General features: G+C 42.7%; 1 protein-coding gene across 1 annotated transcript; it reads left to right on the top strand.

Annotated features, from left to right (window-relative positions):
- The first annotated feature begins 965 nt into the window (after positions 1 to 965).
- LOC149828459 (uncharacterized) lies at positions 966 to 1,379 on the top strand. The gene has a single exon (XM_090017058.1). The coding sequence runs from the start codon at positions 966 to 968 to the stop codon at positions 1,377 to 1,379; it is 414 nt and encodes a 137-aa protein (XP_089873184.1).
- The last annotated feature ends 13,657 nt before the right edge of the window (positions 1,380 to 15,036 follow it).

The raw sequence follows: 15,036 nt of genomic DNA on the forward strand, positions 1-15,036 counted from the left end.
TGACTCGAGTTTTGCTGACATGACTCCTAGATTGGCAATAAATAGGAGCCACTTGTAATTGGGGCTGAAGTAGATGTAATTGATCCTCACTCAATCCACCTCACTGGATCTGAGTTCGTTGGTGATGTGAACCATGCAAAAATCTAAAAAGTCTGGACTCTGGCCGAATGAGGTTGATGCTAAGGTATCAGTGTTCTTGGGGTTGTGGCGATTGGAGGAGAAAGCGATGAGCTGATTGTCTGACTAGAATGCCAAAAACACTCCAGGCCAGGCTTAGCATTTTCATACCCTCGTTATCAGGGACCAAACTCACTCAAACTCAGGAACGATTGAGTCTCCTAGACATTGGTCTTCATGGAGGCGATTGACTCTACCCTGGTGATGACCGCTCGCAGAAGTCACGGTGTAGTCGGGTGGTCCTTGTGAGGTGGTGGCTAATTGTGCAGCTCTCGGGCTTGAGTAGGGGAAGGAGTCGGCTGAGAGGGTGGAGTTCGGTCGATAAGTTTTGGCGAATGATTCAAGGTGGATCAAAGGGGAAGGTGTTGAAATTACCTAAATGATCATGACGTGATCGCTCCACTTGATCATGTCCTAATCGTTAGGATCTGATAATGATCCTCTCCTACCTAAGTCATTGATCCCTTATGAGTGGTTACCACATTTGTTGGCTCATTTGTTGGATAACCCTTATCATGTCCATTGGTTGGATCCCTTATCGTGTCCCCTCTCCTTGTGTGTGTGTGTGTGTGTGTGTGTTGTACCCAGCGTCTCACCATGTGAAATAATGAGTTGTGTGTGTTTTCTCCCATGGACATAGGCTCCAAGCCGAACCACGTTATTCGAGTCTTAGTTGTGTTTTTGTGCACACTTTCATTTTATCATGGTATTAAAGCAGGTTCTGATGATCGTGTAACCATCATGGTGCCCATCATTGCCTTCAACAAGCCTCTACCAGCTGCTTATTGATGGTGGAAAGGGAGGACGAGTTGAACCAGGGCAACTCCCCAATGCACATCACACCCAAGATGGTTGTGCAAGAGCAAAACCCAACTCTAAAGATTACCACTGTGTCGTTGAATGGATCTAACTACCTGGTATGGTCAAAGGCCGCCACCCTCTTCCTCAGCAAAAAGACCAAACTAGGTTTCGTTAATGGCAAGATTGTCCCTCCGAAACCTGAGGATCCGACATATGCCGAGTGGGAATTAGGAAACCACCTTGTTATGTCCGGGTTGTTGAACTCCATGGACCCCAACATAGTCGAAGGATTTCTATTCCTCGACACCTCTAAGGATATATGGGACTCCTTGAGGGATATTTACGGTGAGCAAACAATCTCGCAAGAGTTTACCAACTCCAACAAGATATCGCTCGCCTAACCAAGGTCGATAGGACCTTCCACTCATACCTTAGTTGTCTGCGTGCTATGTGGGATGAGATGAGCCTATACCGCCTGGTCACTAATGACATAGACATCATCAAGAAGCGCATTGAGGAGGACAAAGTGTTCAAAACCCTTGTTGGCCTAAGACAAGACTATGATAGCATGAGGAGTCAAATCCTCATATCTAGAGAATTATTCCACTTCAATGAAGTATGCTCGATCATCCAACATGAGGAGACGGGCAGGAAAGTCATGAAATCTGAATTCAAACCCTTCATCGAAACCCATGAGAAGGTAGCCTTCTCAAGCAGCTCCAAGGACAATTTGGCTACTCCAATGCTTGAGCCCGAAGAGAACAAGCAGTCACAGGGTCGAGTGAGACCTCGATGCAGCCACTGTAAAAAAACTTGATCACGTAAAAGACAAGTGATGGGATATTCATGGATGTTTTGAACAATAAAAGCCGCATAACAACAACAAGAGTTTAAAAATGGGAATCACCATCGATGACCTTGCATAACTGCTGCAATAGATCAACAAGTCAAACTTGGTAGTAATATTGGAAGATCATAAAAAGGAAGCTACGGGTAAGATATTTGTGCTAAGTTCCAAACTTGTCAATTTCAGATGGGTCATTGATACTAGCGCCACTAACCACATGATGACCAAGGCCGACCTGTTGACGAACCTTTGATCGGCCAACAAAGGTTCTGTTAGCATTGCAAATGGATCCCAGATCCCTGTCTAGAACATTGGTGACGTTTTCCTCCTTGATGGCTTGGGACTCTCAGAAGCACTTTATATTCCATCTTTTTCTTCTAGCCTCATGTCTGTTAGCAGGATAACTGAAAAGCATAATTGTGTTATGATTTTTTCCTCTAAGCATATGGTTTTTCAGGACCTGAACACAAGGAAGGTGATTGGTAGAGGGCACACAGCAAACGAGCTCTACCTATTAGACAAAGAAAGCTAGGCACACATCGCTCGCAAGGTGGTTGACTTGGATAGGATGTGGCACTTGAAACTCGAAAACCCTTCTCATCATACCTTAAAGAGGATATTTCCCAACATCTCCTTACCTTAAGACTCATGTGACGCATGTCAATATTCCAAACAGACCAGAATTATCTTCTCTTTATCTAAGACCAAAAGTGATGAAAATTTTCTCTTATACATTCTAATATATGGGGCCTAGCCCCGATTGAATCTTACTCAACCTTCACATACTTTATAACCTTCATTGATGATCGCTCGCATGCAACATGGGTATATTTGTTTACATACAAGGGCGAAGCCTTCAAAACCTATAGGGAATTTGAGAGCATGGTTGAAACCCAATTAAATGCCAAAATCAAAACCTTTCGTTCGGACAATGGGACAAAATACGTCAACGCCAACTTTACCAAATACCTCACTAGTCGCGGTATTACCCACCAAACTAGTTGTGTCGGGACACCTTAACAAAATGGTGTTGCTGAGGGCAAGAATAGAACCCTCTTAAACATAGTGAGGGCCTTCATGTTCTACATAAATGTTCCAAAGAGCTTCTGGGCAGACACCATATCTTCTGCCTGCTACGTATCAAACCATCTACCCAACCAAGCCATCAATTACATGACTCCCATGAAAATAGTGAGGGGGAAACGCCTATCTCTGTTGCATTTACGGGTTTTCAAGTGTAAATATTTTGTGCACCTACAAGAACGATATAGGGACAAACTTGAAAAAAGGGCGAGTAAAGGCATATTCTTGGGATACTCCTCCATAAAGAAGGGATACAAGTGCTATAATCCTCAAAACAAGTAACTTATTTTCTCGCATAATATTGAGTTCTTTGAAGAAGAATCGTACTACCAAAAAAATGACTCACCCTTTTTTTACGATGAACTAAAAGGAGAGCACCCAGCGAATGTCGCAACACTAGTCTTACCTACTGTCGATGTCAAAGATGACTCACTCGCCAAGACCGTCCACAATGACCTGTCTGTGCACTCTAACAATGATGTCATCGAACCTCCAAGAAACGAGGATGTGAAGATGCCTACCGAGAGTTCAGTTGAAGTAGTCATGCCACAGAAATCTGGCAGAATCACGAAATAACCCAGCAGGCTAAGAGATTTTTACACTTACTTCGCGTCTAAGTCAATTGATCACCCAATTGAGAGGCATGTGTCATTAGGCAGCTTCTCAAAAGCCTACCTCTCATACCTCTTCAGCGTATACTCTAACACAGAGCCATCCATATTCAGCAAAGCCAATGCTCAAGAAGTATGGAGAGCGGTCATGGACAAAGAACTTACTGCATTAAAAATGAATGGGACATGGGAAGTTGTCCCCCTACCTTTAGGCAAAAAAATAGTGGGATGCCGATGGATGTACAAAATCAAGTACCGCAGCAATGGATCGATTGAAAGGTATAAGGCGAGAATTGTTACAAAAGAGTACACCCAGGTGGAAGGGACTGCCTATCACGAGACGTTCACCCCTGTCACTAAAATGAATTTCAACATAATTCTTTTGTTTGTTGAAGCCAACCAAAGATAACCTTTATTCAAGAATTTTTTTTCATGGAGACCTCAAGGAAGAGGTATACATGGAGCTACCCCCAGGATACCTCAGTATGGGCAACAAGAACCTCACATGTCGATTAAAGAAAGCTCTGTATGGACTCAAACAATCATCCCAAGCATGGTTTGCCAAACTTAGTGATGCCCTCACTAAGTTTAAATTTCAAAGAAGCTCGTTTGAGTATTCTATGTTTAGTAAAAGAAGCACCACAGGTGCTGTCATTATTCTCATTTATGTTGACGATATCATCATAATGGGAGATGACCCCAAGTTAATTAACAACATGAAGGATCACCTATGTCAAAGGTTTGGGATTAAGGACCTCTGAAAACTCATATACTTCCTTGGTATAGAAGCTGGTCAGTCGGATAAAAGAATATTTGTGTCAAAGAAAGTAGGCAATGAATTTACTCAAAGAGGCTGGCATGTTGGGAGCAATGCCCACCAATAGACTCATTGAACAAAACCACAAGATTGCAGAGAGAGCCCATACATGATACTGATAGTTTTCAAAGACTCGTGTGACGCCTAATCTACCTTACCATCACAAGGCCCGACATCACATAAGTGATCAATCTCAAGCCAATTCATGCATGATCCAAGGATCCCTCACCTGGCAATCACCCACAGGATTTTGAGATACATCAAGTCATCGCCAGGCAAGAAAATCTTCATGCATAGAAATGGATATACCAAAGTTGCAGGATACTCGGACGTCGATTGGGCAGGAGATCTGAATGATAGGAGGTCTACATCAGGATACTGCACATTTGTGGGAGGAAACTTGGTTATATGAAGAAGCAAAAAACAAAGTGTAGTGGCCAGATCTAGTGTGGAAGCTGAGTATCGCACAATGGCCGCAACTTCTTGCAAACTTATATGGATCGAGGCTCTAATACGTGATATGGGATTTTATGATGCTAAACCTGTGGAACTAAGGTGCGACAATCAGGTTGCCATCCATATTGGGGCAAATGACAAAACACAATAAAATCGATCATCATTTTGTAAGAGAGAAGATTCATGCAGGGATCATCTCCACTCTGCATGTTAGAAGTGAAGACCAGCTGGTCGACATTCTCACCAAAGCCATCGGGAATGACAAACTCCAAGATATTGCAACCAAGTTGGGACTAGTCAACATCGAAGCCCAACTTGAGGGAGAGTGTTGAAATTACCTAAATGATCACGATGTGATCACTCCACTTGATCATGTCCTGATCGTTAGGATTTGATAATGATCCTCTCTTACCTAAGTCGTTGATCCCTTATGAGCAGTTAGCATATTTGCTAACGACTACCACATTTGTTGGATAACTCTTATCATGTCCCCTCTCTTCCTGTATATATATACATTGTACCCTGCATCTCACCATGTGAAATAATAAACTGTGTGTGTTTTCTCCCATGGACGTAGGCTCCAAGCCGAACCACGTTAATCCAGTCTCAGTTGTGTTTTTCGTGCACACTTTCGTTTTATCAAAAGGCAAGGCCATGTTTTATGCAATGAAGATGTAGGTAGCCATGGTTGTCGAAAGTCTGTCGTATTAGGCGGTGGGCATCAATCTCGGTCAGCCACCGGCTCAGGCAGATCAAGACACTGTCGTGAACCCCTCATCCCTCGTTTGCAGCAACATCACTAGGCTCGTCATTCCCCTGGAGTCATGCGAATCGGCGAACCTGCAACTGGCATTCGTGTAGATGTCCAATTAAATAGATCGGCCGATGCCAAAACAAAGAAGACCGGTGAGAAAGATGCCTCTTCCGACAAGCCTAACAAAATCTCGATTCACTCTACCGAAACTGAACCAGAGACGACGGAACAACCGGCAGTTCTGGAAGTTTCCAAAGACAAAGATGCTAATACTGGGCATGGTTGCCACCTGAGCAAATAAGACGCAGTGTCGATGGCTAAAAAAGAATGTTGTGTCTCTAGTGTGAGTTGTCAACACCCGATGGGCTCCGTCAGATTTTTTTGAGCGATAGGTGGACTTGAAAAAGCCACCACCCACCACCACGTGGATGAAAAAAAAGTAGAAACGAACACTAAATTTTGAAATGGATTACTTTTGCATGTTGCACGTGATCTGACCAAATTGGACCAGATCTAGATCGGGCTCATAAGGTTGGGTACAAGTGGATCTGTCCTAGTAATATGGACCAGGTCTATATATATTGGATTGGATTTTGTGCACCTAGGTTGGTCTTTAAGCTCTTTGGTTCACATTTAATATCAGATTCAATAGAGGAACAAATACTATGACATGATGGGAACCACACAACTAGACCCAGTGGGACAAAAATCAGATTTGACTTATTTATATGGGGGTCACCTTGAGCATATCATGATTGGATCAAGTTGGTCCAATGTGCTTGCAGGATCCAGTCGGACAAAATTGGATCCAGGTGGTATTGATTGAGCTCAACAGATCAGAATAGATCTAGTTGTATTAGCTTGGATTCAGTCAATACGATTAGATTCGGTTAGACTTATTGGACCAGATCTGGAGCTACATTGACTTTAGCTTTCACAAGCTCAGGTCAGTCTGTTCCATCCCCTTCTTCTTAGTTGATTTGGATCTATGATAGTATTTTACTTGAATGGGTCAGCTTAAGAGTTTTATATGCATTTAGATGTTGAGTTGAATAAACCACAACCGAATCAAAGTATTGAGATTCAATTTTTAAATCAAATTTGACTCAAAGATCATGATAAACTTCAAGCTTTGGTTATGGTCTCGATTGAATATTTGCCTTGAAATGGGCAAGTGTGAATTAAAATTAGCATAATGGGACCTAAAATTATTTATATTGGTATGGATCCAAATTTTACTCAAATTTTAGGATGAATTTGAAAAAGTATAATGTTGGATATATTGTATGAATTTATTTGAATTTGGAATCTAAGGATATGGATTCTAACTACGGTCAAATCCCATGTGACCCATGTTGTTTAAGCTATTTAAACTTGTATATAGATCCATTTTTTCTATAGATTAGGTAACAATTGAAGTTGATTTTAGATATAATTTTTTTATGTGGATCCAATAATGGATCCAACTTTAATGTTAACATACTTATTGTTTAAATTGCTTATTATCATATTTTTATACATATTTATGATTGTTTGGATTTGGATACACTACAAGAAACCTGTGGATTAGCGACGACCTAAATTCGTCGCTAATCTGACTCTAATCTGTCGCTAAATTGTTTAGTGTCGGATTAGCGACGAAAAACTTTCATCGCGAATTTTTCGACGTTAAGTAGTGCCAGAACTTATCCATCGCTAATTTGCGACGAATATGATCCATCACGAGTCCTTTGCTATTTTAAATTAGCGATGGATAATATCCGTCGTTAATCCATCGTTAAATTTAAAAAAAATAATTAAAAAACATTTTGCTCGCTGTCGGCGCGTTCTCCAGCAAGGAGCAATTTTTTTTTTCACAGAACCGGCGCGTTCCGGCAGACTGCGACTCCGCGCGGATCCGGGGGGAGCTCCTCTTTAAGTTCCAAGTCAGCCACGAGAACCAGCCGAAGAGCTTCACGGCGGGGGCGCGTTCCGGAGGGAGCTCCTCTTTAAGTTCCAGGTCTGCCACGAGAATCAGCCGAAGAGCTTCACAGCGGGGGCGCTCAGCTTCAGCTGCGACTCCGCGCGGATCTTCGCGAGCTGCAGGGGGAGGAGCAACGAGTATGGCATAGGGGTGTGGGACGGCCACATCGGGAAGCAATCGGATTTCTACTACGAGACCCCCGGCTGGTCCGTTGGTGACTCCGGCAGGCTCCAGTGGCTCCCCAACAGCAGCCTCCTCTTCGTCGCAACTCTCTTCGACTCCGGCAGGCTCCAGTGGCTCCCCAAAAGCAGTCTCCTCTTCGTCGCCTCCTTCACGTCTCGGCTCTGACGAAGCCACGATGGCTCCATCTGCGACCTCTCCATAGGTGGGGATCGACTCTTTGTGCGCGTCGTCAGCGGGGCTTCTGGCGTCCTGAGAAGCGCCTCAAGTGGGAATGGTTTAAATCGAACTGGAGGGAAAAACAAAGGGAAAAAATTTTTTGAACGGAGGGAGGGAAAATTTCGCGCCTCAGGTGGGATGAAAATTAGCGACGGAATTAGCAAGGGAATTTTTCCGTCCCTAATCCGTCGCTAATTAGCAATGGATTAGGGACGGAAAAATTCCCTCGCTAATTTCGTCGCTAATTAGCATTTTTTGTAGTGTTTTGGCGATGAAAAAATGTTGTCGCTAATCCCTCGCTAATTAGCGACGACTTTAGCGATGGAGATATTTATGTCGCTAATTTTGCAAATATTTTAAACGTTAGCGACAAATAGTTTTCGCTCGCTAATATGTCGCAAATTGGTGACGGAAAAAATTCGTCGCAAATTTCTGTCGCTAAGTAGCATTTTTCTTGTAGTGATATATCGATCCAAAATGATCATGTGGTGATTAACCTGATAAAAGTTAAAGCATGTTGCATGTGATGATGATGCGCATGGATACTTGGAGTATTGACTATCCTGAAAACTTAAAAAACAAGAGCATTTATCAAGTTTGGCAAATCAAAATTGATTATGGATCTATGGGTTAATGAAAATCCATAGTACACCACTAGTGTGTGTGTGAACTTTGTGCAAGGTTATTAGCATATGTTGATGTCCTATAATATGGTCATAAAAGATAAATATGAAAACACACTAAGGCCAAAAACGTTGTCTCTAATGCAACAACAATGAATGTTGTCTAGATTAGTCGCTTCATATGAGACTTGAAGCTGAAAATAGCTAACAAGCAATAAGGTTGCATTGTGCACATGGTATTATACATTAAGAATATGATTCAAATTTTGACATGATGAAAAACTTATATAGTTATGTGAAATGAGTGCACGAAAAGATTATGATGGTAAAATCAGCCTAGTTTGTGAATAACTTATGATAAAGATATATCATGAAAGAGAAGTTCAACTAATGTGTGCAAAGCTTCATGATGTCATGATTAAATTCATACTATATGTGAAAAAGAATTATGGTTCATATGATGATAAAAACATCTACGTGATTAAGTTGAAAGATAATCCATAACATATGAGAAAAACATCATACTTAGATATTGATATTATTCTTGAAATTGTGCAAGTTTATTTGATAAATGTTTTGGCATAAAGTGTTATATGTTGTACATAATGCACCAGTTTCATCCCATATGGCCAAATACGACATGTTGGATTCAATGTGGCTATAGGATCTCACAAATGAAACCTAAAAAGTCATGTGGGATCATTAAGATAATTTAATATGTTTTATGGATTGCATGTAACCTATTTTATATAGGTTATGGAAGAGTTATTGAGTTTAATGAAACACTATCTCTAAGTTAGTGATGGAATTAATTCAATTTTTCATGGATTCTTATATAAGACTATGGTCATAGCAATCAATAAATAGATTATACAAAGCAATCTATGAGTTCATTTGGAGGATTGAGAGGGATCCCACGCTTGGGATGTCTTCACCTAGATAGAGGTTTAAATCTTCTTTCTATCACATGCTCCATTCTATTTACTGACTCCATTCATACGGGATTTTGGAACCACCGTGTCCCAGCAGAAGAGGGGGTCTCTGCCCCGCATCTTTGGAAAAATGCCCCCCTTTTCAAGCAGATTTTGCAAGAACTTTGGGGGGGGGAGGGGGTGTTTCCCTTGTTTGGGAGCGCATTTCATGCCTTAGGGAGTTTCTTCTTGCAGAGATGCGTCTTGAAGAGGACAAAAGTGGCTGTTTGCATGGAGGTGTTGGCTTCTGTTAGCTTAGGGAGGTGTATGGCTTCTAAAAAATAGCAGGGGCGTCAAACTTCCAGTTGGCGTGCTCTTTGCAAGACTCAAATGGGAGTTCAAGGAAATGCCCAAGCTAAAATGGCCAAACACTTACTTGAGTTGGCTGGGTCATTCGAAGCTTTAATTCCTATTGGTTTCCTGTTTTTATATTCTTGGGTTTGCAGGGAGTGATATCCCATCACTGGCCCATATGGTCTAATTTTTCCTATACATTAATGAAAATGATCTTTCCTTAAAAAAAAATTTTTGCGGTACTGTTGTGCTCTTGATCCTGCCCGCGGTAATCTCTGTGGAGTCGCAGAAACGGTTTTGCAGAGAGCCATCTTAATTAGCTTTAGATAGTTCGTTGCCTTTGCTTGCCCTCTGGTTGGCCTTCTGCTCCCCATTTTAATTGTTATGACCAACATGTACAGTGTCGTTTCACAATTTAATTTTCCTTTTCTATGCCACTCATCTTCAACCACCTTCCTGTTTTTACTGCTTTGGTTCCACGTTTCGATTCTGCAAGTTTGGGGAAGGTTCTCTGCATATGCCACACATTGCGGCTATTTTGCTATACATGCATCTTATAGTCTAGGTCGGGGATTGTTTAATGGTTTGACTCGGGTATGTATAGTAAGTCTTCTTCTCCATTTCTGTTGCTCGTTGTATTAACACAGTAGTGGGCAGGCTCATATTTTCTGTTACCCACCACGTTCTCATCAGCAAACCTCTCGGTGCAGTAATTAATAGAGGCAATGGTTGCAGGGTGCCTTAATTTCCTTCACAGAAATCTTCAGATCCATGCATTTTGTCCAAACTCCCATCTATAGCCAGGCAGCCTTTATCAACTGCTCCTGTCCTCGTTTCTGACATATGCATGGTACCTTGAAGGCCTTTACCAGTTTTACTTGAACATCTTTCACCCACCGTGCATTCTAGCTAGATGAGCAGAAAGCGCCAAATTCGAACAAAAACTGGTGTATAATGGAAGATTTTGTTTGTGGCCGATGGTTCTGCTTTTAGAATATTCGATTAAATTGGCCTGAATCAAGAGCAGGCGAAAAACAGAATGATTCAGACTGGTTTCTACTTGCTTACGACTTTAGTTATGAGGTGTCAGGGGGATGGGTTTTATGTCTGATGACGGGATCAGGTCATATTGTATGCAACTGTTTGTCGGTTATATATTCAATTCCCGCTGCACCTTACTTGGGAACCGTGCAACCAACTTGGGAATTGTGAGAGTGGGGCCGCATGAAGCCTTCATTCATCAAGTGAGATGTGCGGTAGGGATTGAACATAACCGATGAATCGGTTGTATGCAATATGACCTTATTTGCTTAACAGCATGCAAATGATGCGAGTACTTGGACCCGACAGAAACTTGTAATTCATGCACTATTGTTAAAGGATACTCAACAAATTAAGAGGAATCAGTTTATGCCATTCATTGGATCAATTTTTGTGTTCTTCTTTGATTAAAATCAGCTGAACTTCCATTAGAGTCACATATTCCACCCTGTGATTTTAAATCACATGAAATTCACTATTTTCTCTCTCTTTTATTTGATGATGAAGAAAACCCTTACCAAGAACAGGGTCACTTAATGAGCCCACCTCCCTGCAAGGTAAAACTCTGAGTTGATGATACAACCACCAGCCTTACATGTCTCAACAGTGATAAAGCAATGGCAGTCCCAATGCACCAGCGGGATTCAATCCTGAGCCTTCAGCTTGATACATGACTCCACTGACCACATGGGTAACCACCACGGTGCATGGTTTCGTTTCTCATTTTCATTTTCTGATGTTTGGTTAGTTGTACGAATGAGATTCTGTATCTCATGAGAGGTTACCAAACATGCAGATTTCTTTCTGCTGCTTTGCCATGCAGGCTGCAACCTTCCACCCTAACCACTGAGTCTGCTGCTAAGTTGACACTTCGATACTAAATTACATGGTGGTGCATGCTTGATTCCCGCACTGCTTCTATGTAAAAACAAGTTTATTGCAAAGAGACATGGCTTTGTTTCTCTTGTCAATTGCCAAATGAACGTGGTTGGTGTTACTGTCAACGTTTAGAAATGTTGAGAGCACCTGTACTCTAGTGGACCAACCTGAATGTGAACAAAGCCATGTCTCTTTGCAATGAACTTGTTTTCACATACTCCCGTATGATGAAACACATGGTCACCCATCGAACATGATCCAATATTGCTTGGTAACCGTTAATCCCCAACAACAATCAAATTAAATGCAAAAAGGGATCCAAGAATCTAAACCACAACCCACAGTGCCCTAATATACAATTATCTAAAATTCAATTGAAATTCCAAACAGAATAACTTTGAAAGCTAAAAAACGAATGACCAAGTTTACATCAATCAATTGGTCCTTTAAAAGCACTATATATCTAACCCTTTGCTTAAAGTGCACAAAACCTAATTCTCTAGACAAACATAATCTTGTTCAAATTGCATTTGGAATTAAACCGGATCTAAAACTTGAAGCTAAATTCATTTCTTCTCCTAATCAGGTAATGTTTTGCTTTTCCTTATGCATGGTTGACATTGACTCCGTTTTCATTTCCATTACATGCAACGTTGAATCCATGTGCTGGGGAACTGTCTCTGAAGCAAAAGCACAAATTGTTTGATCATCGTGGTTAGACGAAACTCAAAGGCGGAGAAGCAGAAGAATTGGAGGCTTTCGAACGCTGATGGACGTGGAGAAGAAGCATCCATCAGAGAGGAGGGTCTGCATGGCGGATGGGAGGCTTTGTGTGCGTCTGACCCACTCTCCTTCCCTACGTATTGGCTCTTTAGGTAGCTGAGTTGTGCGCTCCTAGACGGTAGGGGGCTCAGGCCATCAGGGTGGTCGTAGTGTTGTGAAGGGAAAGATGGCTTCACAGGAGTCCATTCTGGTGTTTGCGGCAGAGGCTCACAGAGTCTGGACCTCGGGAGGTAGGGGACCTGACAGGCAATTCTGGCTAGAGGAATAGGTGGAGGGGATTCATTGGCGCCAATCCAGGGATGTCTAACCTGTTTTTCTTGAAGTGTCTAATGTTAGAAAATCGTGTGGGCCTATATATGTTGAACCACACATAGCAAGGTTATCCTAGCTTCAGGCCCAATTTATGTGATCTAATCCGATTGGGCCTTGTGGTATCTCATATGGTATGATACACTATGTGGAGAGACCTGTTTTATCTACAACTCTGTAATGGGATGAGTTGGAGACAGACTCCTAAACATATTAGGTTATGGTATCCAAGCCTTATATAAAGGCCTTCTCTTCAGATTTTCCATAAGTCAGAAAAAGATTCAGTCCCTCTTATTAGGTTTAGAGAATGGAAAATGGCCAGATATACCAGTTATGGAAGATCATACCTATCAACGATCAACCAGAGCGCTATAGATTCAGGTATCGCTTTCGCTTTAAGTTTGGTTTTCATTTTCGTTTCAATGATTTAGCGAGAACATGTATTTGATCCTGCTTTAGATTTGGGTGAATTTTTAAATCCAACAATTGGTATCAGAGCGATCATGTTTTTGTTTAATCATTGAAAAAATATACGATTTTATATTTTATACTTTTTTTTTTGCGATGATCCATTATGATTGTGGATCGCCGTCGACCGGCATGGGGTTTTGTCCCCATTTGGATTGTCGGGCAGGAAGGGCCATCGAGCCCTTCATTTGGCTACCAACCGGGAAAAGGACTTTTTTGGCTCTTCTATTATTGTGTTGATCGGGGGCAGGTTTGTCGACAGACCCTAACTGTTCACCCATGCTGGATGCTCAGCGACGCTCTGCGATGGTGACTCGGACCTTCAGCTTGCCCATGCCACCGGTGGGTGACTAGGATTCGAGACCCGACAAGTAGAGCATTTGGTTTGCCCTACTCGTTGATCGTTGACCCTGGGTCGGCTGCTATTGATGACGACGATGGGGCATTTAGATCGCCCCAGCCGCTATCATCGGTTGGTTCGAGGGCCATTACCTTTCTTTTGGTCATCGGACGGTGAGCGACGGAGGTCCCCCTTCTTTTGTTCACTGCAAGGCATAGGCGAGTGGACGTTTTGTCCAGATGTCGGGTGGAGGGGGTTGTCGATGTTCTGATCTCCAATGTCGGTCGAAGACGACCATGGCAAACCAATTGAAAACCAATGGTCGTATGGGCATATGGCTTGGCCCAGCCACCTTCGGTGACCATTCGGGGCTGACCATGATCGGCGATGGTGCGAGGGGCATCTGGCTCACCTCAATCACCGTCGTTGGGTGCCTCAAGATCGGCAACGGTGCGAGGGGCATCTGTCTCACCTCAGTCACCGTCGTTGGGTGCCTCAAGACCGGCGACAACCAAAATTATTATTTTTAGGTTTAACCTTTGTCTGTCGGGGCTGGTTCGACCGAAAGCCGAACCGGTGACCCAAGATGATTTGCTTCAGCCACTGTGATTTGCAGTGTCGACTCAAGTCGGGCCAAGTGAAACAGCTTCGGGCCAATTCGATGCTTGTTAGTCGATAAGTCGGGCGGACTGGTTCAGCATTCAGCCCATTCTGTCGATCAGACCGGTTCAGTTTTTTTTTAGCAGAGTGGTTCGTTCTTTTGCAATCCAGGTTGGGCTCTTGCACAGAGCGGATTCGGTGACCTGTCGGTGTGCTCAGCAGGGACCAGCCGGTTTGGTTATTTGGTAGTCCAAATTTGTTACACTGGACTAGTTTTGTATAGTGTGTGTTGGGCACATGTTTCTTTTCAATCTGAACCAGCTTAGTGCCTTGTTTAGGGTCGGGTCGGGTAAAGCATTGGGCACATGATCAATATGGCCCTGTGTCTTATTGGGTTCTGACTCTGCCAGGATACCAGCTAGTTTCGTACCTAATCTGGGACTAAATCAGCATGCATATCTATATGGATGAGACTTGATAACCCGGTTCAACCCCATTCGGTTGAGGGGGCTGAACAGAGTCAGATATGGGGCTTTATCTGGATCGGGCTTGGTCAAGACCCAATCCACTACAAAGGCTTGCGTCTGATTTCGAATTATCAGGTCCAATCGGTTTTAGCCCACACCTAGTTTTATTAGTATGTTGGGTCTGACCCATTCTGGGTCAGATCAACTTTGGGACCCGCTGGTGGGTCCGGCCTGGCCCGATTGGCCGAACCCGTGCTCTAGCCATATAAAAAAAGAGAATATTAAGTATTGTAAGGCTATTTTGGAGCACATTATGGGTCACTTTAGTGGGTCGATATTTGGTTACTTTTTGA

Source organism: Nuphar pumila, chromosome 9, assembly GCF_984573655.1.
Source record: "Nuphar pumila chromosome 9, dmNupPumi1.hap1.1, whole genome shotgun sequence".
Lineage (NCBI taxonomy): Eukaryota > Viridiplantae > Streptophyta > Magnoliopsida > Nymphaeales > Nymphaeaceae > Nuphar > Nuphar pumila.

Excerpts from the sequence above, each read along its gene's own strand:
- LOC149828459 (XM_090017058.1), top strand. The coding sequence starts at position 966 with ATGGTGGAAAGGGAGGACGAGTTGAACCAGGGCAACTCCCCAATGCAC.